The sequence below is a fragment of the Chlamydotis macqueenii genome, chromosome 30, assembly GCF_036417535.1.
Source record: "Chlamydotis macqueenii isolate bChlMac1 chromosome 30, bChlMac1.mat, whole genome shotgun sequence".
Taxonomy (NCBI): Eukaryota; Metazoa; Chordata; class Aves; order Otidiformes; family Otididae; genus Chlamydotis; species Chlamydotis macqueenii.
In genome coordinates, this window is record NC_141585.1 from 429024 (window position 1) to 455339 (window position 26316).

The 26316-nt window shown below is 53.4% G+C and overlaps 3 protein-coding genes across 6 annotated transcripts in view; 1 reads left to right on the top strand and 2 right to left on the bottom strand.

The window, feature by feature from the left end:
* SLC27A1 (solute carrier family 27 member 1) overlaps positions 1-26316 on the top strand; it is a 58861-nt gene that overhangs the window by 24626 nt on the left and 7919 nt on the right. Inside the window, exon 2 of one of the 3 annotated variants that reach the window (XM_086769040.1) lies at positions 25985-26173. In XM_086769040.1, coding sequence (XP_086625166.1) covers positions 26007-26173 — 167 coding nt within the window. In that variant the 5' untranslated portion in view covers positions 25985-26006. Of the gene's footprint in view, positions 1-25917; positions 26174-26316 lie in introns of those variants that run through there. The other 2 variants (XM_086769039.1, XM_086769041.1) reach the window with 2 other exon arrangements.
* GMIP (GEM interacting protein) lies at positions 101-22430 on the bottom strand. 2 transcript variants are annotated; one of them, XM_086769088.1, is made up of 22 exons: positions 20446-22430; positions 19059-19196; positions 11330-11423; positions 11175-11250; positions 10350-10413; positions 9350-9475; positions 9027-9091; positions 8789-8899; positions 8485-8565; positions 7835-8023; positions 7579-7716; positions 6792-6982; positions 6571-6692; positions 6241-6327; positions 6027-6125; positions 5802-5941; positions 5380-5568; positions 5166-5303; positions 4862-5058; positions 4021-4315; positions 2346-2466; positions 101-1834 (listed from the first exon to the last, which is right to left on the bottom strand). In XM_086769088.1, the coding sequence occupies exons 1-22, from the start codon at positions 20711-20713 to the stop codon at positions 1341-1343; spliced, it is 3423 nt and encodes a 1140-aa protein (XP_086625214.1). In that variant the 5' UTR covers positions 20714-22430; the 3' UTR covers positions 101-1340. The 2 variants fall into 2 exon arrangements, with proteins under 2 accessions (XP_086625214.1, XP_086625215.1); XM_086769089.1 differs by lacking the exons at positions 19059-19196; positions 20446-22430 and adding an exon at positions 16402-16785.
* Positions 23741-25222, bottom strand: NXNL1 (nucleoredoxin like 1). The gene is made up of 2 exons (XM_086769090.1): positions 24785-25222; positions 23741-24038 (listed from the first exon to the last, which is right to left on the bottom strand). Exons 1-2 carry the CDS (start codon positions 25105-25107, stop codon positions 23741-23743), a joined length of 621 nt encoding a protein of 206 aa, XP_086625216.1. The 5' UTR covers positions 25108-25222.

Below are 26316 nucleotides of genomic sequence, written 5' to 3' on the forward strand. Positions count from 1 at the left end.
AGAAAACACCCAGTCACTTATTACAGATGTTCTACAGTTAAAGATAACTTAGTTTTCAAGATTTCAAAGCATTATATTAACAAATATGCATGCTTCCAGAGATGCAAACTCTCTTTAGCCTGAACTGTACAAGTACTAAGAACAGACCCTTAGCATTTCCGTTACGACTTTGTGCTTTGATCCTGTTTCTTAACCGTCCGCTGGTGAGACAAAAGAAATGTGTATGAGCTGTTTGGGGAAAGCATGATATTTTATTTTAGCACGTAGCACTGCTGTCTTTGCACATCTCCTAGTCTCTTTGCAACTCGTGGTAAACACTGAAGTCTGCTCTCGTGCAGAAGTTTTGACGCTGTTGTTGGAATTTCGTCCTGCATACACAGCCAGACGCCAAGGAAAGCTGTGCCGCTGCCCATCCCAGGTTGCAAAGCTGTCCCCGGGAGCGAGCGGTATGGGAAGCCTGTCGTCCCCGTGCGAGTGTCACGAGAGCGCGCTATGGGAAGGAGTCCTCCCTGCCCTCGTGTTAAAACTTGGTGGGCAGAAAATCTGCTGCAGGGAGGCAGAAAGGAGCGTTGGGGTGACCCACGTGCAGGTGAGATGGAGACGCAGGAAGTCAGAGCAACCTGCTCTCAGACTCAATAAATCTTCGTATCTTCCGGGTGTTCCGGGCTTTGCTGCATCCCCCACTGCAGCAGCTTCACGTGGAAGTATTGCAGGAGCTCAGCGTGCTTCGATGGATGTAGAATTGGTGTTCTGGGGCCGTGGGGTCTGGCTCAGAGGACAGCAGTCTCCTTGCCCTTTACAGAACGGCTTTGTACTGATTAACGAGTCGAAGCTCCGGCAACGGCAGCAGAAGGATCCAGAGTATGTGAGCTTTGCCCGTGTGCCCTGTTCTTTTACACCCAAAAAGTGAGGTACGCTCAAAAATACTGTGAAATAAAAACCAGTGCTTGTGGCAGCTGCCAGAACATGACCATTTGGGAAGGCTTTCTGTCCAATGTCCTACGTTTCACTTGCCTCCTTCCTGGCTACGCCTTTCTAGCCAGACAGTCTGCGTTTCTCTACTTCTGGTGTTGTCCTTCGTGCTAAGCAGGGCATGTTCCAGAGAGAGCGAGCCGATTGGCTTGCTTCTTTTCACTCGTACGGGTTTTCTAATTAATAAAAAGCAAATCCTGGGTTAGCTCAAGCCTGCCAGGTAGTTCACAGCAGGTGCGTTTCCTCCAGCCTGCGTGGTAAACGCACATAGGGCGTTGTTCTCACCCCATCGCTGTTTGTTCAGCGAGCTGGGGTTTCGGTCCCCTCTCCTGTTCCGTTGCTACGATCTGTCACCCTTAGGGCTTTTCCTATAGGTATGTCCCTGGGTTGAAGTCCTCTGCTCTCTCAGTAGGTCTTGTGCTCTCCGGAGAGGGCTCAGGGGACACAGAAGCGTCATCGACTTTCAACTTTGAGACAATCCTGGCCGTTTCCTGCACGATCTCGAAATGTTTGAGCTGCTGTCTCCCTCCTGAGCGCTGCTTGAGCGCGCTCGTGCCGGGCGAGCTGTTCCTGCTCCTGGTGCTCTCCTCCAGGACGTCCTTTGCTGCGGAGCTGCTGTCGACAGCGTTGCTGTCTGCACCGGACTCCGCTGCTGCGTTGGCTAGTATGGTAGTCCTCAAGGGCAAATTGGAAGACTTTGGAATGACTGGTTTCATTTTTGCCTGCATCCGGATGTATTTTACACGCTGTCGGCAGAAATGGCTTCTGGGCTGGGTCCCCAGGAGCGTGTCCGAATTGCTGTCTGTCTTCTGTACGGAGTCCTCTGGATCCTCCAGCTCAGAACCAATGCTTGTGTTCATCTCTGGACAAAAAATTAGACAGTTATCTTAGAACAGTGAGACAAAGCTCCTACGACAAACAATTTTGGCTGATGACTTCTTTTCCTGTTAGAAAGGGCACAGAAATCCCTCCTGCATCAACAGGCTGAAACGCCTCCCTCCAACACCTTCGTTAGTCAGGAGCAATCACAAGATACGCCTTTGAAACAGCCAGGAGATACGAATCAGGTTTTTATTCTTAAAGCTGTCCTCGATGCGCTAAAGCCAGGGGAGCTGGCAGCTGACGGTGGGCACGAGAGCTGAGGCAGCCGCAGGGAAAAGCCCTTCCTGAGAAAGCAGAAAACGCGCTTGTGGTTTCACGCGAGCTACGCGGCGCTTGCTCTGCCACAGCTGGTCTGCGCAAAGACCGAGCAGCGATGCCGAAGGGGGCCCGGGTTGCGCTTTCTCTGCTCTGTAACGCAGAGGCAGGCTGGAAAAACAGCAAGCATCGCACAAGAGAACCCGTAACAGCATCACGATCGCCGCTTTATTTACCCAGGGCATCCACGCTTAACGGGCTGTGGGCTCCCTCCAGAGTCAGCTCATTGATGGCTTCCCCGGAAGACGAGTTATCAGAGACACAGTCCGCGTTCAAACAGCGCTGGGAGGAGGAATTCTGTTGGAAAAAGCCGTGAGTGTTTATTCGGGACTCTTATTTGACATGAAGACACTGTCAGCTCCCGCTTTACCCTCAGCGCTGTTCAAGCCTAGTGAATGGAGGCAACCGCTCGAGCTGAAAGTGCTTTGATTTATCTTAGGTTATCTGTAACGCTTGGGGGAATAGGGAGGGCGCTCGCAGAGGGTCACGGGGCAGGGCCGTGAGGGAAAATTAGGGTTTAAGACACACCAAGCCCAGCATCCGCGCTGGCAGACCACAACTGCCACAAAGCTCACCCCAGCCAGCAGCCGCTGCTTTCTGGGAAGCAGCAGCGCGCCGAGACGGATTTCTGTGTCGGGTGGGACACAGAAGTAGCCCGTTTCAGAACAAAAAGGGGAAACGTCAGAAGCGAGGCCGTTAACTGGAGAACAGTAGTTACGGTCCAATGCAAAGGGTAGGATGAGTGAAGGCCGTGGGAGCCGTAGCTGGTGTGGAACCAGCGTGAGTTTGTACGAGGACCGGGCCGCCTGGACAGGGGCGCGGGGGTGGGTTTTGTTAGCGGCAAAACAAGGGTGCCCCCTTGGAAGCAACTCCCCTTTCTGAAGGTTTGCAACACCTGTAGAATTCAACCGTGCTGCAGAAGCAGGTAAAAACGGCTTTGAAAATAGTCGCAGTCAACGGTTGTGTGTATCTCAGGGTGCTTTCTGTGAAGGGTTATTAATCCTCTAGGATTTCTCGGCACAAGAAGTGACTTGTGCCTACCCCGGGGATTTTATTTCGGCTGAAATCATGGTTATTCTAATTTCTGCTTCCTCAGTGAGTGGGACCTGTAGAGAAAGCAGTGCTGCCGTGTGTCAGACATGGACGGGGTCACTGCAGACAGACTGTCTTGCACATAAGCACCCATGACTCAAAAGCAGGAGGCGGGGAGTCCCTGAGCTGGGACCTGACTCCCTTTGGCTTAACTTTAGGAAGGTATTTTCCTCTTTCTTGCTGATCGAACGCTTGTGAAAAGGAAGGAAAAAACCCCACCATATCCCAGCTCAGGGACGCTACGCCCGTTTGTGTTTCTAAAGTGCTGTGACGTAGGTTGTGAAATACTGCGAGGAACGAGGCACGGAGCTTGGGAAGAAAGCAGAACGCAGGTAGGGAAAACCCAGGGTCCGTGGCCGCTGCTCAGGGACGCAGCAGAGCCCTGTGGAGCCGAACTGGGGGATCTGCTGGGTCTGAAGTGCACGCAGCTGCTCCCGAATCTGTGAGGCTGCTTACAGGGAGAAACAGCGGTGTCCCAAGCAGTTTAGTGTGGAGAACCCCACAGCTTTTCAGAATGACTGTGCTCTAAAACATGGAACAAAACCACCATCCAGGGTGGTCCGAGAAGCTACTGAGTGATCTGTAGCTCACAATTTTTTTCTGTTTCTCCCACTCCATGTGCAACAGGCTCTCTGCTCCTTCCTGTCTGATAGAAAACAGTTTTGTTTTCTGTGAAAAAAAGTTCTCTTTAATCACCAGTCCACCTTTCTGCCTCTACAGCAGGGTCGCTAAGCCCAGCTCAACGTCTGGGAGCTCTACCTCTAGAGTTATGGTCTGGACTGTGTTTGGGCTCTGAGGTCCTTCGTCCTTTTCTGTCGATGCTTCTTGTGGAGGATTTTCACATCCAAGGGATAAGGATGAAGGCAGGTCATCCATCCCAAACACCCTTTCGTAGTTCTGAATGAGAAACTCCACGATCTGGGCTTGATACCCGGAGTCAACAAGGCACGACATTGAGACGTCGCTCCCTGCGCCTGGCCGGATCAGGGTTGGCCCAAATACTATGCCCAGGTTGTTGGGGGACATCTTGTTCTCTTCGTATTTCTCTGCCACCCTGGGGAAGGGAAACGGGACTGTTAGGAGCTTCCCAGCTCTCAACCCAAACGCGCCGAGTACGCAGATGGAACGCATCAACCCCCCCATTTCCCAGTAGAGAGAGAGCCCCCGTCTTCCACGGGGAACCGTGCTGTGGTCTGGGCAGGGAACCTCCAGAGGAAAACCTCCGAAGTGGCACGGATCTGTCCAGATGGCGCAGCCCTAACAAGAGCGGCTGTTGCGTGTGACCTGCATTCGGAGCTGGGTGAAAGGGGCTTGGTTCATGTAAGCCCCTGACCTCTCGCTCTGCACTTTATCAAGCGTTATCAGTAAGGACCTTCTGGTCCTTCTTGGTCAGTAAGGCTTTCTCCTAATTGCTGCAAGATGGTCCTTCCCATGAATGATTTTTATTTTTTACCCTGCCCAACTGCCTACTTGGCTCTCCCAGGTCAAGGAAGCCCCGATGCTCTTCTCTTACTGGTGCTGTGCCAGTGCGCCTCTGGCAGCGAGGCCTCAACAGGGATCTCCTGGCACCAACCCGCGCGACACCCAGCCCGCTCCTCACCTGTACAAGTGTGCAATAAGGTGCCGCAGAGTGTTGTAGTTGCTTCCAGGCAATTTGCTCAGCAAGTCCTTCATGCTCTGGATGGGATCTGACGGGAAGCCTGCGCCGTCCGACTTCTCTTCCCCAGGTTTTTGCAAATCTTTGGCGAGCGCAATGAGATCGTCATAGAGCTGGGACAGCAGCACCGGTGCTGAAAGCTGCAGCAAGAGGGGAGGAAGACAGCACATTACTTCATCCTGCTGGTCTGGCACCAAGGAATGCGGTGGGCTGAGCCCTGCCCTCCTGGCAGACATTTGGTACCCACTTCCTTCAGGAAATGCTTCAGGACCCCGGTGATGTCGTGGGGGGAGTGCTCGGAGAGCTCCACCAAGCTCCGTCCGTTCTCGAACGCCTGGCACAGCTTTTCCACCCGGGCTTTGGATCCGCTTATCCGATAGATCCCCTGCATGTTCCAGAGGGGGAAGAGGTCAGAGTTTTGGGTGCAGAGAAGACGGAAGCAAGAGTAACTTACTACTCACCTGCACCCTGAGGGCACGGGCTTCGATTTCTGAGGTGCATTTCACCACGATGAAGGGAACTTCCTCCGGGAAATCTCGAGGGACCTGCGTGAAGTCAACGCCAAACAGAGGTACTCGGTTGGGCAGCTTCTTGTGGCCGCAGGTGATGAGCAGATTCTCGAGACACTTCTTGTGGCAGGCCAGGTAGCACTGAAACGGCAGAACCAGCCCGAGTTACGGTCTGGCTGTGGTCCAGCGTTGCAGCAAGAGCTGAACTTGGAGGACTCCTCCTGTTCCCTCAACCACCCAAGTCCCACCAGCCCCAAGAGGGTTCTTCCAGGCAAGCGGCAGCTGGTGGCTTATTGAAAGACAGAAAAAGGTGCTTTGCCGGTCACCCCAGGCTGCCGTGCCAGGCGTCTGCAGTGACATCTCCCAGCCCTCACCTCCTCGCACTCGAAGCCGTTTACCAAGAAGGTGTCGCACTCCCTGCACTTGGACGGCCCCCGCAGCTTCCTGAGCCGGTGGGTCTGTGCCGCGCTGGAGAGGAGGGTGTTCTTAAACTGCTGCTGGGATGTGCTGTTTTCTGCAGAAACAGTGTTAAAGCGTGAAAAGGAACGGATGTGTAGGCAAGGTTTCTGCTTTGTGAGTCAAATAAGTGTGCGGCTCACCATTTTCAAAAGTTTGCAAGGAATCTCGCTCTTCAAAATCGTCTGAGGAGGACATGGTGCTGGTGGACGGAGCTTTCAACAATTTCCTATCAGAGTTTCCTTGAGAGCAGAGAAAATGAACAGCTGTTCTCATCCTCAGGGGACACAAAGTGTAGACTTTATTCCCATTTTAGGCTTCTGGGCGATATTAGGCAAGAATTTCTGCAGCTCTCACCTGGGCTGGAACTGGGAGAGTCCAAGGAGCGGGATTCACAGCTCCCACCGAGGCTTTCCGTGTCGCTGCAGAGGGATTTGTTTGTGCCTGCGGAAGGTGGATGCAGTGACCATCCCACGCGCTCTTGGGGTCCTTCAACACGGGGTCGAAGTCCAAGCCAGGCTCCCAAGAACATCCATAACCACTCATCAGTATTTTCTCCCAGTCTCAGCAAAGCCTTACGCCCTGCCCGAAGAATCTGAGAGCCCCTCCCACCCCTTCGGCTACCAATCTAAATTAAACTGCCGTGACTGAAGAGAAAATTGGGTCATTTTATTGAATTCAACCTACTCTGTTCGCCGTTTGTGGAGAACTGCTTTCTGGGTGTATCTTCTGGCGCGCTCGCGTCCTTTGCTGCAGAACAGGCTCCTGCGTAATGCGATGCCGTCTTCTTTTTGCTGCTGGGAGGGGACCTGGGAAGGGGATTGCAAACGGTGAAGAATAACGGGCGGTTTTGTCTCACGGAGGTGCTTTACGGGTACCTGAGACAGCGCTGGTATCGGGCAGCTTACCTCTGCCCCCCAGAAGCGAGTGGCTCGAATTCAAACACTTTCACGTGAATGTCTTTCTTCTGCAGAGCCTGAATGAACTCCAGGTATTTCTCGCCTGCTTTGTATGGCTTGCAGATCTCGGAGAGGTACTGGTATCCCACCGGAATCTCTTCTGACTGACTCTGCCGCTGCTTGAACATCCTTAAAGTGACCTTACAGGGGAAAGAAAACAAAACTGCGTCTTGCTAGTCAAAGCCCAGGGGCTTTTCCTCCCCTGGATCTCACAGTAGTTCACCAGTCTTCAGTTTTTCCTTGCCCACACTCAGTTACTGATAGTTCCACTTAACAGGTTGGATAAAAATTATTTGCAACTATTTCTTGGTTTTCTTCTTGTTTTTTTTCCCTAGATTTCTTCTATGGATATAGAATCATAGAAGGGTTTGGGTGAGGAGGGACCTTCAAAGCCCACTCAGCCCAACCCCCCTGCAAGGAGCAGGGACAACTCCAACCAGATCAGGTCGCTCAGAGCCCCGGCCAACCTGGCCTGGGACGTTTCCAGGGATGGGGCATCCACCACCTCTCTGGGCAACCTCATATCTGTGTCCTCAAAGCAGGAGTAATTGAAAATGTGACTATCTAGCTGAGATGGTTTTGGTAGCAGCTTGGTAGCAATGCAACGTCCAGAACATTCCCGTCATTTCAACAGCTTGAGAATGATCAGTTACAGGGTGGTTCAACAGAGAAGTGGCGAAGAGCCGGGTGGTTTCCCTGAAATGGGGATTGGAGGAGAAATTGAGACTACACGTACCCACATCAGCACCTCATCCCCTTGGTAAATGAGCTTCCGAATATGGGAGATGATCCGCGCTCGCACTTTCTCCAGTTCCTGTTGCCGAAAGTTGGCGTCGTTGATGCACATCTTGTACAAAGCTTCTGTTTCCTGAACCTGTGCATGACCAGAAACAGAGCAAAGGAGGCCAAAGTCACCGGGCTGGGTAGGAAGGTGCTGCAACGCGGCACACGGGCTGGCTGGAAGCACCAGCAGCCTGCTCTGAGCTCATCACCTTGGCTTGCGCCTCCTCGCAAGAACGGCGCCGCTTTTCCAGCAGCTTGTTGGCGCTGCCGGGGTTGGTGATGGCCACGCTCTGGTATTCGTCCTCCGCCTTGGCGCTCAGCTGCTTGGCTTTCTCCAGCTCCTCGCAGCGCTGTACGTATTGCTGGCGAGACTTGCGCAGGGATGACAAGGATTCGTTCTTGAACACAAAAAGGAACAGGTTTGGGGAGCCCGGTGAGGCAGTGGGAGGAAAAAGTCGCAGCAGCGCTCTGCGTGTAAGGAAAGTGCCTGTCTCTGGGTTCAAACTGGTGTTATCGTTCAAATGGACATCGGTATCCTTCCTCCCTCTCTTCCCAAAGTTCTGAGGGAGCCCCTGGGTTTCCTCTGCAGAGACCCAGCCACCCTGGATCCCGTTTCGCAAGGCGCCAGCCTGCGCAAACCCAGAACGCATCCTCGCTCTGCCAGCCTCCGCGGCTGGCAGGAGGTGGTGGGGTCTGGCAGGGAGCGCAGACGGGGTGGCACAGGAATGCCGTTAGCGCTTTAAAAATGTCCTTTTATCCAGTAGCTGCATGCATATCCCATTATTTAGTCACTGCTTGTTCATAAACCTTTATTTTCAGTGTTTTGACCCAAGGTCGGGCCCACCTTTTGTCCCCTTACCATTCTCTTCTGCTCCTTCGTCCACTGATCTTTGAATTCTTTCCTCCATTTCTCAATTTCGTTCTTCTTGGCTGACAGGGGCTGCAGAGCAATAACAGGACAGCAACAGTTCCTCCCGAGGCAGGAAAGAGCGTCTGACCGATGAGAGCGTGACTTTGGAAAGCGAGCCGTGCGAGGTGCCGCTTTTCCCCTCAAACCTGGTGTGCATTTCCTTCTCTCCTCCTCTCCGCCCTCTCAGACCAGGACAAATTATCCGGTTACCTCTCTGCGCTGCTCCTGACAATTCAGCACAGAAACACAGTACCTGGTAGAACTCCTTCTGCTGCAGCAATCCTGCCGTCTCGCCAGCTGAATTCCCAACCCTGATGTCGTGTTCCAGAACCATTGTGTAGAGCGCTCGAAGAGGCATGTTGTACTGCAGGAGCCAAACCAGCAAATATAAACCGACAGAAAATCTCCGCACCTTTCCTGAAGCCTCCCGTTTGCTCCTCCTCCGAAGGGAACCCCGTGCGGCGGAGCAGGAACGTCGCAAGGCCCCGTACCTGCTGGAAGATGGCGTTTCGTCCCGATTCTGCTATCTTCACGATCCCCTTAGCAAACTCCATCTCTGTAAAAGGGCAGAGGGTTAGACACCAGCTGCGCGGTCGCAGAGGTGGGTTTTTCAAAGCCAGAGGTTGTTTCAGTCCATCAGGATCAATCAGGGGAGAAATTCTGACTCCACGTCTCTATCTTCAGGCAAAAGCAACTGAAAGGGACGGTGTTTGGTCAGCTCCTCGCTGCTACGCTTTTGCTGGGCTATGATTTTTTCAAAAGCAAGCTATCAAAAAGTGTCCAGGCTCCCCGACGGTTCTGGGCACAGACTCACCGTAACTCAGCCGTTTCTCAATCCAGCTGAGGAGCTCTTTGACGTATTTACACCACATTTTGGCGTATTCGAGGGCTGCGTCAATGCCACCTTCGCATTTTATCAGCATTTCATCTGCCTCCTGAACTGCAACAGAAGAAATCTGGGTTCAGAACGGCTCTGGCTGATGGGCAGAGGCTCCCCCAAGAGTGGCAAAATTGGGGTCTCGGGACGTGGTGCTGTGAAATACACAGACAACAGCTGTAAAAAAGGTCTTTCACTGAACAAGATCAGCATGGTCTGATTCACGGCGACTCCGTGCTGTCCCACCCATCGAACCACGCAAGCTCCATGCAAACTGTACCGGTATATTCCTCTGCCCCCCACTTTTAATTAAATATTTAGGTTTCATTTCTTTGGAAACCCAAAAGTGAAAGACCTAAGGGGTCGCTGGGGAGTTGCAAGAGTGATTCTTGTTCCTTGGTGGAACCTAAGACAGATCTGTCCCGCTGCCGTGAGCAACTCCAAACATGTTTCAAGCTGAAATCTGTGAGAAAGCAGGTTAGAATTTTAATTTTTTTTTTTCTTCACAGGGACTTTATATGCAGAAAAACAATTTTATGTTGCATTTTATGATGCCAGCAACAAGCACAGAGCTGGTGAGCATCCTCCCAGCGGGCAACACAGCGCTTCAGAGCATCCCAGGGTTCGCTGGGTTGATCTTCACTGTGCTGAAAACCAGCAGACCTTTGAGAACATATTTAGAAGTCAAGACCCGGCGAGAAGCTCCGTAACGAGAGGTTAATGGACGAACAGAGGAAGACCTACAGGTCGGAGGAAGCAGCAGGACTACTGAGCCCAAAGAGGCGTCTGCATCCTCGCCGGGGATCGGCCCGAGACTGACACCGGCAGAGACGCCAGCGTGATTCGTCCGTGTCGTTGGGAGGCTGCCGGGACTGCTGCCAGGTGCTGGGCTGAGTGTTCTCCTGGCACCTCTTTGCTTTTTAATTAGCAATGTTACCTGTTAGGTCTGGCTGCGCTTGCTTCTCTGAACTGGTTTTGCTCTCGCAGACGCTTTCATTCAGCTGTGGGAAGAGGAAAAAAAAAAGAGAGTATTCAGTTAAAATAGCAGCGTGAGATTTGACCGAGGGAAGGCAGCACGGTGTGAAAGTCTGCTCCAAACAGAAACAGAACAGAAACAACTGGGGCAGAGAGACCGGGGCGGGACTGCGTGCTGGCAGCTCTTGTTTTGCTATAAATCACAAAATACTTGATTTTTATTTTTAAGTTTAGATAATGGGATAATGTGATTATGTGGGAACAGTCACTGCCAGAGAAAAATGAAGTTCCTAGCTCCTTCGTTTAAAGGGAAAAGCGTGAAATGAGGCTGATTATCCCCAGGCTGCCCAAAGCAAGCGAAAAACATGAAGTTCTATTTTCAAGGGCTTCTGTTTCTTAAGGCTAAAATTGTGGAGATTTTTGATGCATGGCTCTCCAATGCATTTTGGGTTTGCATCAGTCTTCTCTGATCTATTTCTTAGCGCGCAGAACTTAAGCCAGCAATTTCCACATCTCCTTTTTCAGGAAAATATAAATCCAAAGAGCAAAGGCCTGAATGTTTCCACTCAATATTGTCTGCTCTGTTGCCGCCTCCATCACTGCTGTACCCAGGTGTTGTACACTTCCTTTCTCTCTGTTCAAGTAAGAATTGTAACTTTTTTTTTTTTTTCAGGTGATCACCCAAACCCCAATTTTAACAACACAGAATTTAATAACATAGAATCGTGCATTTTGGCAATGGCCATTGAGAATTTCTTTAACAAAACGGATCTCGTGCTTTGCCTACCGGAACCACCTCTCCTTCTGCGGTCAGGTCTGGGTCGTCAGCGCTGTCAGCATCGCCGATGAACATATCAACAGCCCTGTATAACGAAAAAAAACCCGCAATGAAATAAATTGACGTTCCAAAGACGCAGAAAACTGCCCCGTTTCTCTACGTACGCATTTCCGATTGAGATTTCTATGGCATCCAGGCTCCGGAATATCTCACTGTACCGCTTCCTGTTTTCAGGCGCCCGCTCCTGATTGCCGAGACCTGGAGTTGGAGAAGAAATCAATTGACTGAAACGCCCGACGCACAGCTCCCCGAGGTCAGCAGGATGGTTGCTAGAGGTGCGGGGCGGCGTGGCTGAGCGCCGCTGCCCTGGACGGGCTCAGGAGGCGGCAGACTGCGGCGGCCTGGCAAAGCAAAGGTACTCAAAAGATAAAGTGGGTTTGTCCCGGCTTGAGGGGTGACGCGCTCCCGCCACGCGTCTCTCTGAGGTCCGAGCATGTTCTGCCTGCCGGTGCTCGTACAGCAAGGCGGAGGTGAGCACGTGCATCTCACGTGGGGTGAGAGACGCTGTTCATCTCACTTTGCACTCCGTCGTGCGTTTGCCACTGAGGGCTGAAATTAAAATCTAGTCAGGCTGGAGGAAAGAAAAAAAAAAAAAAGGAAAAATGTTTTAAAAGGTGAAACTGGGCACAATTGGTAAAAACGAGAAAACCTCGCTCTTCTCTGTCCTTTTGACATTCCAGGAAACAGGATGTGGTTGACCTAAATCTAGAATTGCTTCACTAATTGTTGACTTTTTGACAGAGAGCAAGTACTTGTAAGTGTTGCTCAAATGTGGCGTGGTAGGCAGTCAGTTTGTGTCTCACAGTTATAGCTACTCCTGGAAAACAGGATTTTCAAGTCAGGTTTTGATTAGGAGCTGCCCTACAGCCAGCGTCGCACCGTTGCTGAGCCCAGCCTCGCAGAGCCACGCTGCCTCTGGGAGCACTGTGAGCACGTACATATGCACAGGTATTTTATTTTCACTCTGTGAGGACATCAGACCATGCAAAGAAGGGATTTAAAGAGAGGATATACAATTAAAACAAAGACAGGGAAGTATTAGAGACTTTGTTCCACAAAGCTCCTTGTCTGGTGTCAAACCAAAGTTCTCTGTGACAATCTTACAGCTACAGCATCCCAGCTGTGACCGTCAACCCATCGAACCCTGTCGTCACCTTAAAAAGAGAAACCACTGCAAAGAGGGCTGGGTGGGACTGGAGCCACGCTTTCACTCTCAGTCAGCGCTGAGCAGTGTGGGCCAGGTGCTGTCTTCTCCTCTGCATCAAGAAATGAGCTGGGAATGCGCCTTGGCTGAGCAAATCGTTGAGGTTCATGCTGGCCTTGTTCTTTAAAACATTCTCAATGTTTTACTCCAGAATGGAATGAGACACTGAAAATGTGTGAAGACACACTCGTTTTTTTTACCATCAACTGCTGAGGCCTGAAGAAACGGCGAGGAATCGCTCAGCCTGGCCTGCCATGCTTGGGAGACCCGGGCTTAGGGTTTAAACGCACCGGCGATGCACGCTCCCTGCTTAATGGGGAGAAATCCACGTTTCACACGCAGCGGGTGACGCACGACAGGCCGATTACCAAACACCTCACTCTGGTTTTTCCGTAAGAGACATAAATTGTTTAAAATCCAAGGTGTAACAAATCCAAAGCGTGCTAAATTAACTTGAATCCTAACTACCCTCGTTACTTTGGGCAGACAGACATCTTCAATTTCTCTTGTTTACCGCTAGCAGGGGATTGTACAACAGGAAGAAGTGACTCAGCCGCTGCTGGTGGTGGGCAAAGTGAAACGTTCTGCTTTTGAAAGCAGCTATTGTGAGGTGCCGTAAGACAAGCAAGAACCTCAGGTTCTCACAAGTCTTTTGTTTCATCTCCCGCTTTTGGCACGTGCAGGTCTAGGCCAAGTGATTCACGTGCCTCGTTCATATCTCATCAAGGAAATTAATTGCCTCAAATGTATTTCTCTTCATTGTCACGGCTGTCATCATTCAGCCGTCTGTTGGACACCTTCGAGACGTCCCTTCCTGAGGAACTGTGCGCTCCTGATCGCCCACGTGCTAAATGTGCAAACATCTGTGTGTGTTTTTCCGTGCTGGAAGGAAGGTGGAGCCCCTGTGCCTGGCAGGCTTGCAGAGGCTCCTGTAAATATCCATAAACCAATTCCCATTTCAGGTCCTGCTCAGAGCTCTTTGCCTTGACCAGGGAGGGTTAGGTAGCCCTGCGGCGCTGGGATGTAGGACCACAGGCCTGGAGGAGAATCCAGCTCAGTAGCCCTTCATCCATTCGCTGTGACTCTGCAGCCTTCCTTACAAATGGACACATCAGTTTAAAACCAGTTCCCTTACTGGACAGCCCCATGACAACCGGAAGGCCGATCCAGAAGACCACTCTTCTGGAGATCAAGAGTCACCTATGTTTCTTGAGAGGCAGTGTATCCTTCTTCCTCTTCTCTTAAACAATTCCAGGAGAAACCCCTTCCCTGGACAAGACCGTCCTCTCATCAGCATCATCTACCTTCCGGAAAGCTCATCGCTCCTCTGCCTTTTGCCACCGTTACGGGGACAGCAGTGGGCGTGCAGTGCCTCGAGGATATTTTTAGCAGGAGAAGCTTTTTTGTTCTGCCCCTCAGCAGAAGCATCACTTCCCTTTCAGCCGCGGTTGCTGTGAAATGAGGTAAATGTCCAAAACCCTAATTCAGCGCTGCCAAGCTTTGCTATCGCCAGCCCGTTCCTGGTAGCGCCTTCCTCTTCTCTGCGCTCGGTCTTGCACGTTGCCACACAACATCTGAATCTTTCCACCACGGCAAATCTCCCGTTTCTGCATAAAATTACTCACGCTCCTTAGCGGCATCTGTGTAAAAGCCCTGCTTGCTAAGCCACGGCACAGGCTGAGGCAAATTAGGCCAAATAAGTCTTAAAACTCTCAAATTGTCTACCGCCCCTGCGCGAAATCCTCCCCCTTTTTAACCAAGATATCCCTCGGCGAGACGCTGGTTATGGCAAAGACGCTGCTCCGGCTGCCTACATCAGCACCTCTGCCTGAGGAATAAGTGTTGCAACAAAATAATCCAAGCGCCTTGACAACGGTTTTGCGAAACCAAGACCACTTCCCATCTACCACTCCACTACCGTCTTCTCTTCCTGCTTCAGCAGAACAAAGTTCCTGGCAAAAAAACTGAATTTACAAACCAGCTAATTTTTGAGGAGCTCAGAACCACGACCAAGCGGTGCAGTCGCCCACAACTGACAGGAAACACTAGCGAGGTCAGGCGTCTTAAATAGCAGTAAGTATTAATGAGGGGATCAACAAAACAAGTAGAATTTCCACTTAATTGATCAATTAATGGAAAAAGGTGTGCACGCCGCAAACGTTTCCGAGATGTCTGACGGCAGAAACTGAGCGCAGGTGCGTCAGCTTGCAAAATAAAAATGAGGGGGGGAGGAAAATATTAGTAAGCCAGACTTGTGCTGATTGATGTCAGCCCCCTGCAGTGCTGATTGACTTAACAAACCTGGCTTTTCGCGTAAGAAAAGTGCCACTGTGTTAAACTTCTGGCTGCTTGTTTCTTCAGTATTAGGAATAAGGAAACGTTGGTGATGGGAAGAAGAATTTAGACCAGCAGTGAGGCACAGCAGATGCTTCCAGTACTGGAAAGCAGCAAATGGACCTCCCAGTTAGCAACAGAAAGGTGACTCTAGGACACTTACTGGCTGAAAAATAAGACTGAAGAAAATCATTTATACCTGACAGTGTGGTTTTGCAAAGAGCTGTCAAATAAACCTCCTTCACAGGTGAGACTGTGGATAGAAGGCGCTCGGTGGACACAGCACACCTGGATTCTCAAGGGTGTTTGACTTTTACTGTCCTGTCACATTCTGGGTGGCATTCTTGGTCGCATGTTAGAAACTGTTTCCCTGACAAACCTCAAAATACATCTTTAATCAATATGAGGTTTTTTCCAGCAGGATCTCAGAAACAGATTCCTGCTTTTTGGTGGGCTTATTGTATCGTCGATTCTCCCTGGTAAAGCACTTGATGAGACCGAGACTGTAGGCCCAGAAGTGAGGCAGCTATTGATCACAGAGCCTTTCAGCGGCCTCAGAAGGGGTTGTGCTTCCACTCCAGCACGCAGCCGAACATCCGCAAATGCGGTGCAGGTGCCCCGTCGCCAGGCTGGAAGCCTCTGCCCTGAAGAGCAGAGATGGACACAACGGGTGGTTGCCCGACACGAGCTTCACATGCAATGCTGTGGAAAGCGGCCCTGTGCAAGCCCTGGGTACGTACGAAAGAGGAACACTGAGCGGAAACAGGCTCTGCTTGCGCCTCCGCACACAGCGCTGGGTGATGAGCACGTTAGGTGTTAGTGCCAGGGGTTCTGCAGACATTGGTGAAGACACAAAAACGCTCTGAGCGGCGAGAGCGGGCAGAAAACGAGTCTCACGGTGCAGTTTTTCAACAAGCTCACCTTACTGAGTTGGTCAGAGACTCTGAGACATCCTTTAGCTATCCCCACGTGTGATCATAAGCTATGGAAATCCTGCTAATGGTTTTCCCATTCCCATAAAAAAGACATGACAAGATCTGTAGCTACAAAGATGACGATGCAGTTGAACATGATAGCAGCGTAAAGCACTAACGTCGCTGGCTGTGTTCCTTCATTACAGAGCCAGCGAGGTTTTTTTTCAGGGGCTGGCCACGTTGAAGAAGGGGCTCTGGCAGTTGGGATTTGTGCTCTCAGGCAGGACAGAGACCTCTTAGATGCTTGATGGGCAAGTGTTATTCCAATTCAGAGTGATTATGGCTTAATTAAGGTTGAGGCTTTTGAGAGCAAGGACTTAGAGCAAACTGTTGTCAGAGGAACTTGAGCTGATGATGTCCAAGTACCAAGTAAGAGAGGACACTGCCCATTCCGCCTGCTGAAAAAGGGCGTTTGCATTCTTTCCTCTTACGTGAGTCAGCGTCTAGTGCAAACGCATCAAATAATTTCATCGCTCGGAGAAGGACTTAGGGAACCGAACAGCTGGGATCCTCACGGCAGCCCCAGGCAGAGGAACGTACAGCTGCTTCCTAGCCCCCGTGTTTCCTAGGTGGCCCACCGGCTGGTCTGCATCGCGCCGCATCGCGCCCCAAAAGCTGACATTACAAACAGTTATAGAAGGTTGTGTCAAATACCATCACCTACCACTCGGTTCTGGGTCTCCCATGGCCGAATCTTCAGTGTTTTGGTCTGAAAGCAGCAGAATCCCAAACTCCCCAGCTTTGAATCCCAGCCGACCGAAGTGAAATAAAAATTCTCCGTCAGCTCAGACGCGAAGAAGCTATCCAAAGGCCCATGACAGCTGCAGGTAAGACGACCTGCCCGAAATAACTGACAGAAGCGCCCGTCGGTGAGCGCGGCTGCTGCGGCCAAATCTGCTTCCTGCAGACACGCTTCCGTGTGAGGAAACGGCGTGCAGCCTACATTTGTTTGATCGTGCAATTTGCGTAACTCGGATGTGTCTTGGTAAATAGCAAAGAAGGAACCGTTTGAGTCCTCCGAGCTTCCCTGCTTGCAGTTGTCGCAGCAGCCCCGCTTTTTCTACCCAGGTAGCTTCCTAAGAATCACCCGTGCTCCCAAACATACCGACCCCGCTGCTGCGAAACTGCCGGCGGAGAGGGGAAAGGCCGTAGGTTAGAAGGCAGGGGACGGAAGAAGGGAAAGGATGAGCATCTCGGGTGGGGATGGGCCAGCAGTGCTCCTTGCCTGAGCCACCGGCCCTCTGCTCTCTTTGCTGGTGTAACAGAGCTTGCTCAGAGATCACAGCCCTTCGCAACTGCTTCTCAGCAAAATCTAAACTTTGGAGGGCTTGTTTCTTAAATAAAAACAAGCTCTGATTTTGTAGGGTTTTTTATGAGCTAGAGAAAAAACCCGTCACTTGCATCAAGGTGTTTTCCAGCCTGGGAGCGTTCTCCGCAGGGTGGACTGGGTGGACTTTAAAACTGGTGAATTTTGCCTTCGGTTTAGGAATACCGCCGGTGACTTAACGATGAAACTGTGCTATGGGAAATAGAAAACCTTTACTCAAAGATTGTAGAGTGAAGTGAGCGGAAAATGGAGTGAGCTTTTTTCAGCTGTAAATATTAGAGAAACCGACAGCAAAAATGTGCTGTCGACCAACAAACTTGTGCTCAGCAGCTCAACTTCTGCTATTGATTTTTTTTTTCTTCACTAAATAATTAATAATTAAAACCCCTGTGTTTTCTTATGCAACCTAAAAATATGCTTGTGGCCCTGGATGCCGAAAAAACACGCTTTCCCTTTCCTCAGCCACTGCTGGCGGCTCAAGTAACGCCGCTAAATCTCTTCTGCGAGATTCTGCGCCACAAACTTCACGGCAGGCAAAGCTCCAGGCCCTTCTGTCCCACTAACGCCAGCCAGGCACAAGCCAGAGGCAAGATTCAGCTGGCTTTTCTGTCCTTAACACTTGTTGAATTCAAAAGAAATCCTAGAATCTCAGTTACCGCCCCAGCGACGAATGTTTTGGGCTCGAATGAACGCGGCGTGTGTGAACTCTGACGGTTTCTGCCCCGTTTGCGAGGTGCTTTATTTACAGATAAGTGCTATAAAAAGTGTTTTTCTAGCGTAAAGGTATTTATACCCAAAAGGATTGCAACAGAGTACAGCAACACCCCTCCAATTAATTCTATATTAAAAAAACCAGCTAATCAAAGCTAAGACAAAGGGGTGGGGCTCCTTGTTTACCAGAAGCATAACTCCGCATCCCAGTTCCCAGGCTGTTTCCTAGGCGTTCCTGCTGTTCTTTGTTGGTTGGGATTTTTTTTGAGGGGGTAAAAGTAGAGATAGTAAAACCCTAAACTGTCTTTCCCAGATCAGAGCCTCACAAAAGGGAAGCACAGGGATTCCTGAGAAACGGCCCATCTGCCGAGGGAGCACGGAGCCGCGCGCGGCGCAGTGACGGGGACCGCTAACAGGAGAAGCCGTAGCAGCCGTCCCTCGGCTCGCCGGTGCAGTCAGGTCAGCACGGATCGCAGACCAGAAAGCTCTCCCGACACCGAGGAGCAGCCTGCAAGCTGCTCCTGCATTTCTAACAGATGAATTTTTTTTTAAGTTACGATTTTAGAGCAAGCACAATGGCACGGTTCTGCAGACAGCACACAGCAGCGGCCAGTCCTGGCTCTGCTCTGGTGGGGACCACGCACAGAATACTGGGACGGGACGTTCGTGCTCCTGAAGCTCCTCAGACCCCCGCAGCAACGGCCGGGAACCACCAAGCCCTCCTTCTGAGGAGGAAAAGACTTGTTTTCAGGTGAGGATTTCCCACTGGAGTTAAGATTTAATTCTCCCCCCCGCCATGCACTGACAAGCAAACACATGAAAACATTTTTGCGCAGAGTTTTACGGGAATTCAGCACTGAGAGAAGACCTGCCGCACGCCTGCTCGCTCCGACAGCCGTACCCAGGCCAAGAGCAGCTCCCTGCGGCCCCGCGTTCCCGTTGCTTTCACCATCTGAACGCGATGTGTCTTTATTAGTGGAAAACGGACAGATAGACGCAGTTTGCCAGCACAATTGACAACCTAAACAGAAAGGCTGTCACATAGAAGCCTTTATCTTGCTTTTGTGTGTTTTAAAAGCACTGTCGTCCCTGACAACGGGATCTGGATATGAATAAGCCTCGATGATCACCAACTTCTGCCCAGCTGCGGCAGACGCGTGCTTTCCGTGCACGCGGACACCCAGAGGTGACTGTGCCGAGCCCGCTGTGAAAGCCGTCCGTCAGCACAGAGCAGAGGGCAGCGACTACAGCGCTCGTTAGGCTCGCGGAGGGCATGGATTTACCGTTGACACTGGTGATGAGGGTTGCTACGGCAGGCTGGATGGCATCCCTGGGCAGAGCAGGATAAGCGTTCAGGAAGGAGGAGATGGCTCGCAGTAAGTCTGCCAGTTTGGCTTCAACAGCAGCGGAAATAACTTCTCCTGAAATTAAGAAGGGGACAAATGATGATTGGTTTTTTTTTTTTCTTTTGTGCATAAGCTCTCAGCCTCACCTCTCCCGGGATGAACTCACTTCAGCGCAGCACTACAGGTACCCGGCTGCTCCTAAACACACGAGTTCTGCGCAAAACACAAAATAACAAACTCTGAACACCCAAGCAAGGAAAAACCCCGCGTGCAGCGAAGGGATGGATGTGAAAATTGCCCAGTCCTTAAGTCACCAGGGCCAGGACCCTCGACGAGGCTCCACGCTGCCTTTGGTCCGGGTTCTGCTCCACGAGCCCACGCGATGGACGTTCCCGCTTCCTTCTGCAGGATCGTCGTGTATCTTTGTGTCTTTCCATCTGCAGACCAGCCTCCGAGACAAAAACGCAGTCCCAAGCTGGGCACTGGGAAGGACGCGTGGCGAAAGAACCCGTGCAGGCAGGTCTGATTGCCGCGTGCAGCCAGCATGGTCTGGGGGCCGTTAAAAGCAAACATCTTGCCAAGCGAAGAGCACCGCCGCAGTCAGGACTCTGCTCGAAGAGCGTGGCCACCCCAGCTCGTTCGGCGTGCCTGGGGTAAGGCAGTCACCGTGACCTGGAGCTACAGCTTGCGGCCGTGGGCGGGGAAACCAGGATGACAGGGAGCGCCGGATGCCGTGGCAGAGAAGGGTGGCACTCCTCCAGGAGGTTTCATGTTCCAGCAAGAAGCCGAAGGGATTTTGTTAATTCTGCCACGCTGTACAAGGTTTCCAGAGCAGAGGGGGACAAAGCGGCAGCGTGCCGGGCAGGAAGGCACGGCGCTTCTGCCGGAGCGCGTTTCCAGGCTGGGACGTGCGCTTAGGCTCCCGCCGCCACCCAGAGCATCACCAGCCTGAGCCGCCTTGGGATTTGGGCTCCTTCCCGGTTCTCCCAACGGGGTCGTTGCGGGCACCCTGTCTTCGAGCCGTTTGTGAGTAACTGCAGGTGCTGTCAGCAGCCCTTCACATGTTTTTGCGTCGCTTTTGGAGGAAACCTGTGCACTTAGATGGTTAAGTGCTCTGAAATTGTATCTATTGACGCAATTCATTCTAGGAAAAGATGTTTGCGTAATTAAATATCTGTGCGGCGAGAGGCCGCTCTGAATTGTCTGAGGGCTGTCTAAATTAATTGTTTTAAATAAATAATGCAGCAAGAATGAGACAGGATGGCTTTTGCTGAACTTAACCCGCTTGTTTTGTAAGCAAATAAGTGGATTGAAAAATATTTACCTTTTCGGAAGAGCTCGCGGAAATTCTGAAATTTCCTGTCAATGTTCCTCAGGTGTTTGGCGATGCGGAGCGCCTCGCCAGCCGCGAGGTCCACGCGGCCGGCACGATCGCCAGGGGCAGGGCTCTGGATGGAAGCCCGGGCGGCAGCCAGGCATCCGGCATCGGGCTCGTGGCCAGGTGGAAGGCGTCTGCCTGGCGATCGGCCCGCGATTGGAGCGCAACCGGCACTCTCCTGGGCTCCCGGCCCGTTCATGGCAAGGTGGAGCATTCCTGAGTCCGGTGGGCGAGCCTTTTTCTCGGGCTATGTTTTTGGGTGCGCACCTCCGAAGTCCCGCGGGCTGTGAGCACGGCTCCTCCTCACTGAAAGGCGGAGAAGCAGCATTCTGCAAAAGCAGCTGGAGACGCAAGACAAAACACTCGGAAAAAAATGTAAAGTATGGGATGGATTCTCATGCTCTCAGCATTTATTAATTTTCTAATTTAGTAGAGTCGCAACGGATGTTTTCTGAGAAATGACTGAGGCAAGTTTTCATTATCTCACCCTTGCCAGCAAATGGAAACAGAAGTTTGGGAAAGTTTTCCTTAGCAAGGCTTGGATATCAAAACCAAGCCCCGAATATCCGTGTGCAATAGTGCTGCCTTTCCGTATCGGCCTCGCTGATGCACCACAACGTTATCTGCATGTTAAAACGTTGGGCTAGGTGAGCTGTAGCGAATGTCTTCCATCTCTTCCGTTGTCCTTCCTTAGCTAAAACACGGACGAGGAAAAAGCCGTCACCTCCTGTGAGAAATCTCTCAGTTTATCCAAAGCACCACGGCGTCTGGGTGTTTGCTGGCGAACCCAGAAAATCGAGCCGGTGCGGGTGCCCCCGTGCAGCCGGGCTCCCGAATCTGCGCTGGGCTGCCCCGTGCCTCTGCGGCAGGAAGCAACGCTACGCGCAGCCTGCGTGGGATGAGTCTGCGACCTCAGACAGGTGTCAGGCTGTGCGGATTTTCCACATTCCTCTTGGGAGTTGTGAAACTACTCACTTCCCAGGCTGCCTCCCAGGTCAGACCCATCCTTCTCCGCAGCTTTCATTAACTCTCTGCTGCCTGAAACTTGGGAAGCGATTTCGGGATTCCACATGCTTATTTTGTTTTTACAGAGCAGCGAGGCCCTGTGCAAGGAGATTGTGTGGTGCAGGGAAAAGGTAAAGCAGGGATTCCACAGACCAGCTGCCAGCTAGCGTGTTTGAAAAGGTAAACGTATCAGAAAGTGATTTTTCACCCCAAAGGGTGCTCAGCTACCGCCCTGAGCATTCAAATGCCTTTGTTGTGTCATAGAAATGTAAGCCCACCACATAAAAGTAGAGACAAATGTCGTAACGGTGCCATGCAACGCATCCGTTGGGAGGACTTTAGTATCTGATGGAGCTAGAAAGTAATCCAAAAGAATCAAGAAGAAGAGCTAAAGCACTTGTTGCTCTTTACAGCGGTGACGACGTTGGCACAGCGGCGCTTCCCCGTGCTGGCAGATTGGCTTTTCGTGGTTGCTCAATGTCCTGTTGCTCTTCAACACAACAGCCAAGAAAAGGGCAACTTCTGGTTTTGAGCAGAGGAAACTGTGGTGGGTGAAAAAAAAAAAAAGGGTAGGGCTGGTTGTAGGGTATTGTGATTGTACGTGCCATAAATTCCGGTGGAGAGTGTTGACACGGGGATGAGAAGAAGCACCCGACTGCCAGTTAATAACAGGTGGAAATGTTGCCCTTTGCCTTCCTCCCACTGCTCCAGGTTCCTAATTTGTAATTTATAACTTATTTTGTAAACACAGGTGTCCTAACTGCTGGAGACCGCCCGAGCTGGATGGAGCGTTGTTCCGTCAGCGGCGGTCGGGCCGCACAGGCTCGCTCCTCCAGCAGGTACGTTCCCTGACAGCACTTTTGGGTTTTACGCCTGCCGTTTCACGTGGGGCCCGTGCGCCACGGAATGACCTGAAGGAAGTCCCTAACGCACTTCCCACCACTCCCAACCATAGGGACTTCCCTAAGTCCCTCCCAGCCAGTTATTTTATAGGGCTCCTCCTGCTTCCCCCTCTGCCTGTCAGACTCGCGGGGTGAAGAGAGGCAGGATTAAGTGACAAAACCAGCGGAACAAGCTGGCCTCGCACAGCCCCTCTGTCTGCCACGCGCGCTTTCCTTCCCAGATCCTTCCCAGATCCAGCAAAGCTTTTGGAAACGCTCTGCTCGTGCCCCAGTGATGTAGTGGAGAACAGGGTCCCAAAATGAGCAAAACCCTTTCCCCCTTCTACTTTTCCGTCCCCTGGATTACGGAAAGCGAGTGACGTGTGCAGAAGGATTCTTTGCGGGCTCCCTAAACGCTATTTTTGTCTACAGAGCGCGGTGCCTCACGTTCAGGGAGCTGGCTTCCCGCAGATCTGTTGGAGTTGAAAGGACAAAGCATGAGTGATGTTCCCTACGGACGCGCGCTGCCCTGGCAGGTTTTCCCTCCGCCGCCTGCCGCGGTAGGTTTGGGACAGGCAGATCTTCCACCCGGGACGGGGCTTGGCTTCCTGGCGGATTGGTGCCGTCCGCGGCGCCGGGCGCTGCGCAGCAGCAGATGGCAGTGGATTAGCAGATGAAGCTGGCGGGTCACCGGGGCAGCTGCTGCGCGCTGTGATTCTGCTGGTGGAGCAGCCCGCTCCTCAGCGGGATTTGTCCGAAACGTACATTTTCAGCAGCGTTAACGTGAGCAGGCAACGTGGGAGGCTTCTCAGGACTTGCTCGCTTAGCACGTGTGTCTGTCTCCTAAAGCTCCGCTGCAGCAGCTTGTCGCAGCGACTCTGTTCCTGCTGTCATGTGCCAGAGCATCTCCATGCGTCCCTAGCAGCGCTTGGGCGTGCTGGGCTTTGTTGTTTGGTTTTTTTTTTAACGCCATTTCAGTTTTTAAAACTGCTGAGGGAGTCATTTACTGAATGCTGCTCCCTTTTCTTCTCACTTTTGGGGCAGAGAAATCATAGAACAGTTTTGGGTTGGAATGGCAAAGGTTTAACCGTGAGACTTTTGCTGTGCCAGGTCCTGGGGTGATAAAAACGAAATGTGATTCCACCGGGGCTGGGCTCTCCTCGTGGCGCTCACCGGCTTTCCAGGGATGAACAGCCGGGCACAGGAGCGGAGAAACAACTCACCTCTTGGAAAACGAATGCGGTTGTAGCGGACTTCTACCCTACAGACGGGTGTTGCTGTTCTGGAGCCGGCAGGGAGGGACAGCGAGCTGAGGGCCGGCCCCGGCCAAGCCAGCCGCGCAACCTCCTGAGCCCCTAAGAAGCCTCTTCGGCTTCCTCCCTCCTTTCCTTGTCCTTCGCCTCAGTCTTCTTGTCCAGCTTGTACTTGAGGCGGCGGATGGGGTCAGTGATGCTTCTCCTGGTCCAGTCCTCGAAATCCTCCGCCAAGAGAAAATTGCGGTCTACCAGCTCGGCAGCCTCCTGCCAGTTTCGGAAGCAGGCGGGTCCCATGCGCCGGATCTCTTCCACGGCGTTTCCAGCTATTACCTCCCCGTTCGGCTTCAGCACCACCACCGCGGGCACCTCAGACACAGCGAACCGCAGCTCCAGCTCCCTGCAAGGCAAAAGGGGGAGAAACCTCAAACGGAGAAGGGGGTAACAGCCCTCGCTGCGCATCATCCTCACCGCTCATCTCCTCGGATTCCCGCGGCTCTCCTGGCGCGGGCAGAGTTACGCAGAGCCTGAACTTAACCCGCTCGTTTGTCCATCGCCGCTAATTAGAGCCCAGCGCGGATCTCTGCGGGGCCGGTAAAAGGGGACGGGGATTTGGGCGTCAGCTCCCCGGGGTGCAGGGGGTGTGGGATGGCTGCTGGGACCTGTTTTACGCCAGCAGCAATTTAACCAGCAGCGGGACCTCTGAAATTTCAGCGTCCTCCAGTCTGCCCTCCAAAGGAGCTGGGAATGAGTCTCTGTATTAATTGCAGCTCGTTCTGTCGCTAATGAGGTTACAGTAAATGCGTGAGCGCTTCCAATCCGCCTGGCTGCGTCCATCTTTCACACTCCGTGTCCCGCCTGGAGGGCTGGCTGACGCGTTTTTCGGAGTTATAAATAGCGCGTTAGAAAATTGGAATACAAAGTTTTTGGAAAAAAAAAAAAAAAAAAAAAAGCGGCTAGAAAGAAGAGGAATTATTTTTGCTTTCTAAATAGGCGCGGCCGAAGAGGTTTACCGGTTTTGCCATCAACACAGCGCACTGGCTGCTCCGGCGGGGACTGAGAATGAGGAGAAGAGTTTAGATATCTGCAAGCGCAGCCGGAGGGGCCGCTTGCGGGACCCCCCTCGCCGCCTCGCCCAGGTCCTACCTTTTGAAGGCGTCCGCGAAAGGCAGGGCCAGCCAGCGTCTCGGCATGCTCCTCAGGAAGGCGCTCTGCTGCTCCTCCGTCTCGTCCCGGGACACGTACACCAGCACCAGCTGCGAAGCCCGTTCCACGTAAAACTCGTCGGTGAGCCGCAGGAAGAAATCCTTGAGGAGCAGGGAGAACTGCCGGCACCGCGGGCACTGCTGCGATCCGAAGTAGAGCAGCAGCACCTTGTTCTCCAGCGCCCGGCCCAGCTCCCGCTCCGTCTCCACCTCGTCCCGTTCCCGGTTGGCCATCAGGACCTTCCCGGTGAAGAGGGCGGCCATGGGCGGACGAGGCCGATGGGTCCGGTGGGACGGACGGACCCCGCGGCTCACAGCTCGGCGGGGGGACGGGGCGCAGGACCCCCGATCCCCACCAGCGCCCTGGCCCCGCAGCGGCCTCGGCTGTTAATGATCCCGGAGCCTCCGGTAATCGGCTTGTACTGGGAGGTCGGCGCCCGGGGGCGGTGCTGGTCACGCGTGTCCCGCGGGGGAGCGTGGGAACCTGGGCGTCCTGGTGCCGCGGAGTCCCGGGTGGTGCCGGTCCCGTGGGAACCGGGCTGTGTGGGTCCCGGGGCCGTGGGGGCCCCGGCCGGGGAGTCCCCGTGGGGCGTGTTGGGGGCTGCGGGAACCCAGGTGTGTGGCTTCCGTGGGTCCCGGGGCCGTGGGGTCCACGGGGGGGAGGGAGGGGCCTGGGAACCCGGTTCTGTTGGTCCTGGGTGTGTGGGTCCCCGGGACGTGCGAGTCCCAGCCAGTACCGGTCCCGGGCCGTGGGAAACCGGGCGTAGGGGTCCCGGGCGGTGCCGGTGCGGACGCAAACGGCAGTTTCCCAAACCGCCCGTTGACCCCCGGATGGGCAGAGACCCCCCCCGACCCCCCCCCCCCCCCATTCCGTCAGCCCCGGGCCAGCAGCGCCGCACCGGCCCCGCCGGCCCCGCCCCTCCGCGCTGCCGCCCCGCGGGCGTTCCCCACGCCGCTCCGCCTCGTCCAATCCCAAGCCGGGAGCTCCGCCTTCGGCCAATCAGAATCTCGCTTTTCCCCGCTGTCCCTCCCCCTCGGGGAAAGGCGGTGGGCGTCCGGGGCGGGGCCGAAGCGGCGGCTGCTGAGGCGGCGGCGGGGCCGCCCCGTCCCGTCCGGTCCCGTCGCGTCCCGGAGCCCCGAGCGCGGCCCCTTCCCTGCGCAGGATGCGCCCGGCGGGGGTGTGCGCCGCCTCGCTCGGCTCCCTGGGGCTGCTGCGGTTCCTGGGCGCTCCCTGGCCCTGGAGCCTGGCCGCCACGCTGGGCGTCTGCCTGGGCGGCGGGGGATGGCGGCTGCTGCGCCTGCTCTTCCGGACGGCTCCGCGGGACCTCTTGTAAGTGCCGCCCCCCAAACCCGGGGGGGGACACCCTTCCGGCCCCCCCAGTGAAGGGGCGAGGGCCGGCGGCGGGCTGGGCTCCCTTTCACCCTCCGGCGGGGAGGGAAGGGCTCGGCTGCGGCCGGACCCCGCAGCTCACC

Excerpts from the sequence above, each read along its gene's own strand:
- GMIP (XM_086769088.1), bottom strand. The coding sequence starts at position 20,713 with ATGCTCCACCTTGCCATGAACGGGCCGGGAGCCCAGGAGAGTGCCGGT. Across the intron at positions 6,983-7,578 it reads GGGATGAGGTGCTGATGTGG|GTCACTTTAAGGATGTTCAA; the intron begins GTACGTGTAGTC and ends TTCCCCTGTAAG. Across the intron at positions 5,942-6,026 it reads CTTGCAAACTTTTGAAAATG|AAAACAGCACATCCCAGCAG; the intron begins GTGAGCCGCACA and ends CTGTTTCTGCAG.
- NXNL1 (XM_086769090.1), bottom strand. The coding sequence starts at position 25,107 with ATGGCCGCCCTCTTCACCGGGAAGGTCCTGATGGCCAACCGGGAACGG. Across the intron at positions 24,039-24,784 it reads TTCGCGGACGCCTTCAAAAG|GGAGCTGGAGCTGCGGTTCG; the intron begins GTAGGACCTGGG and ends TTTGCCTTGCAG.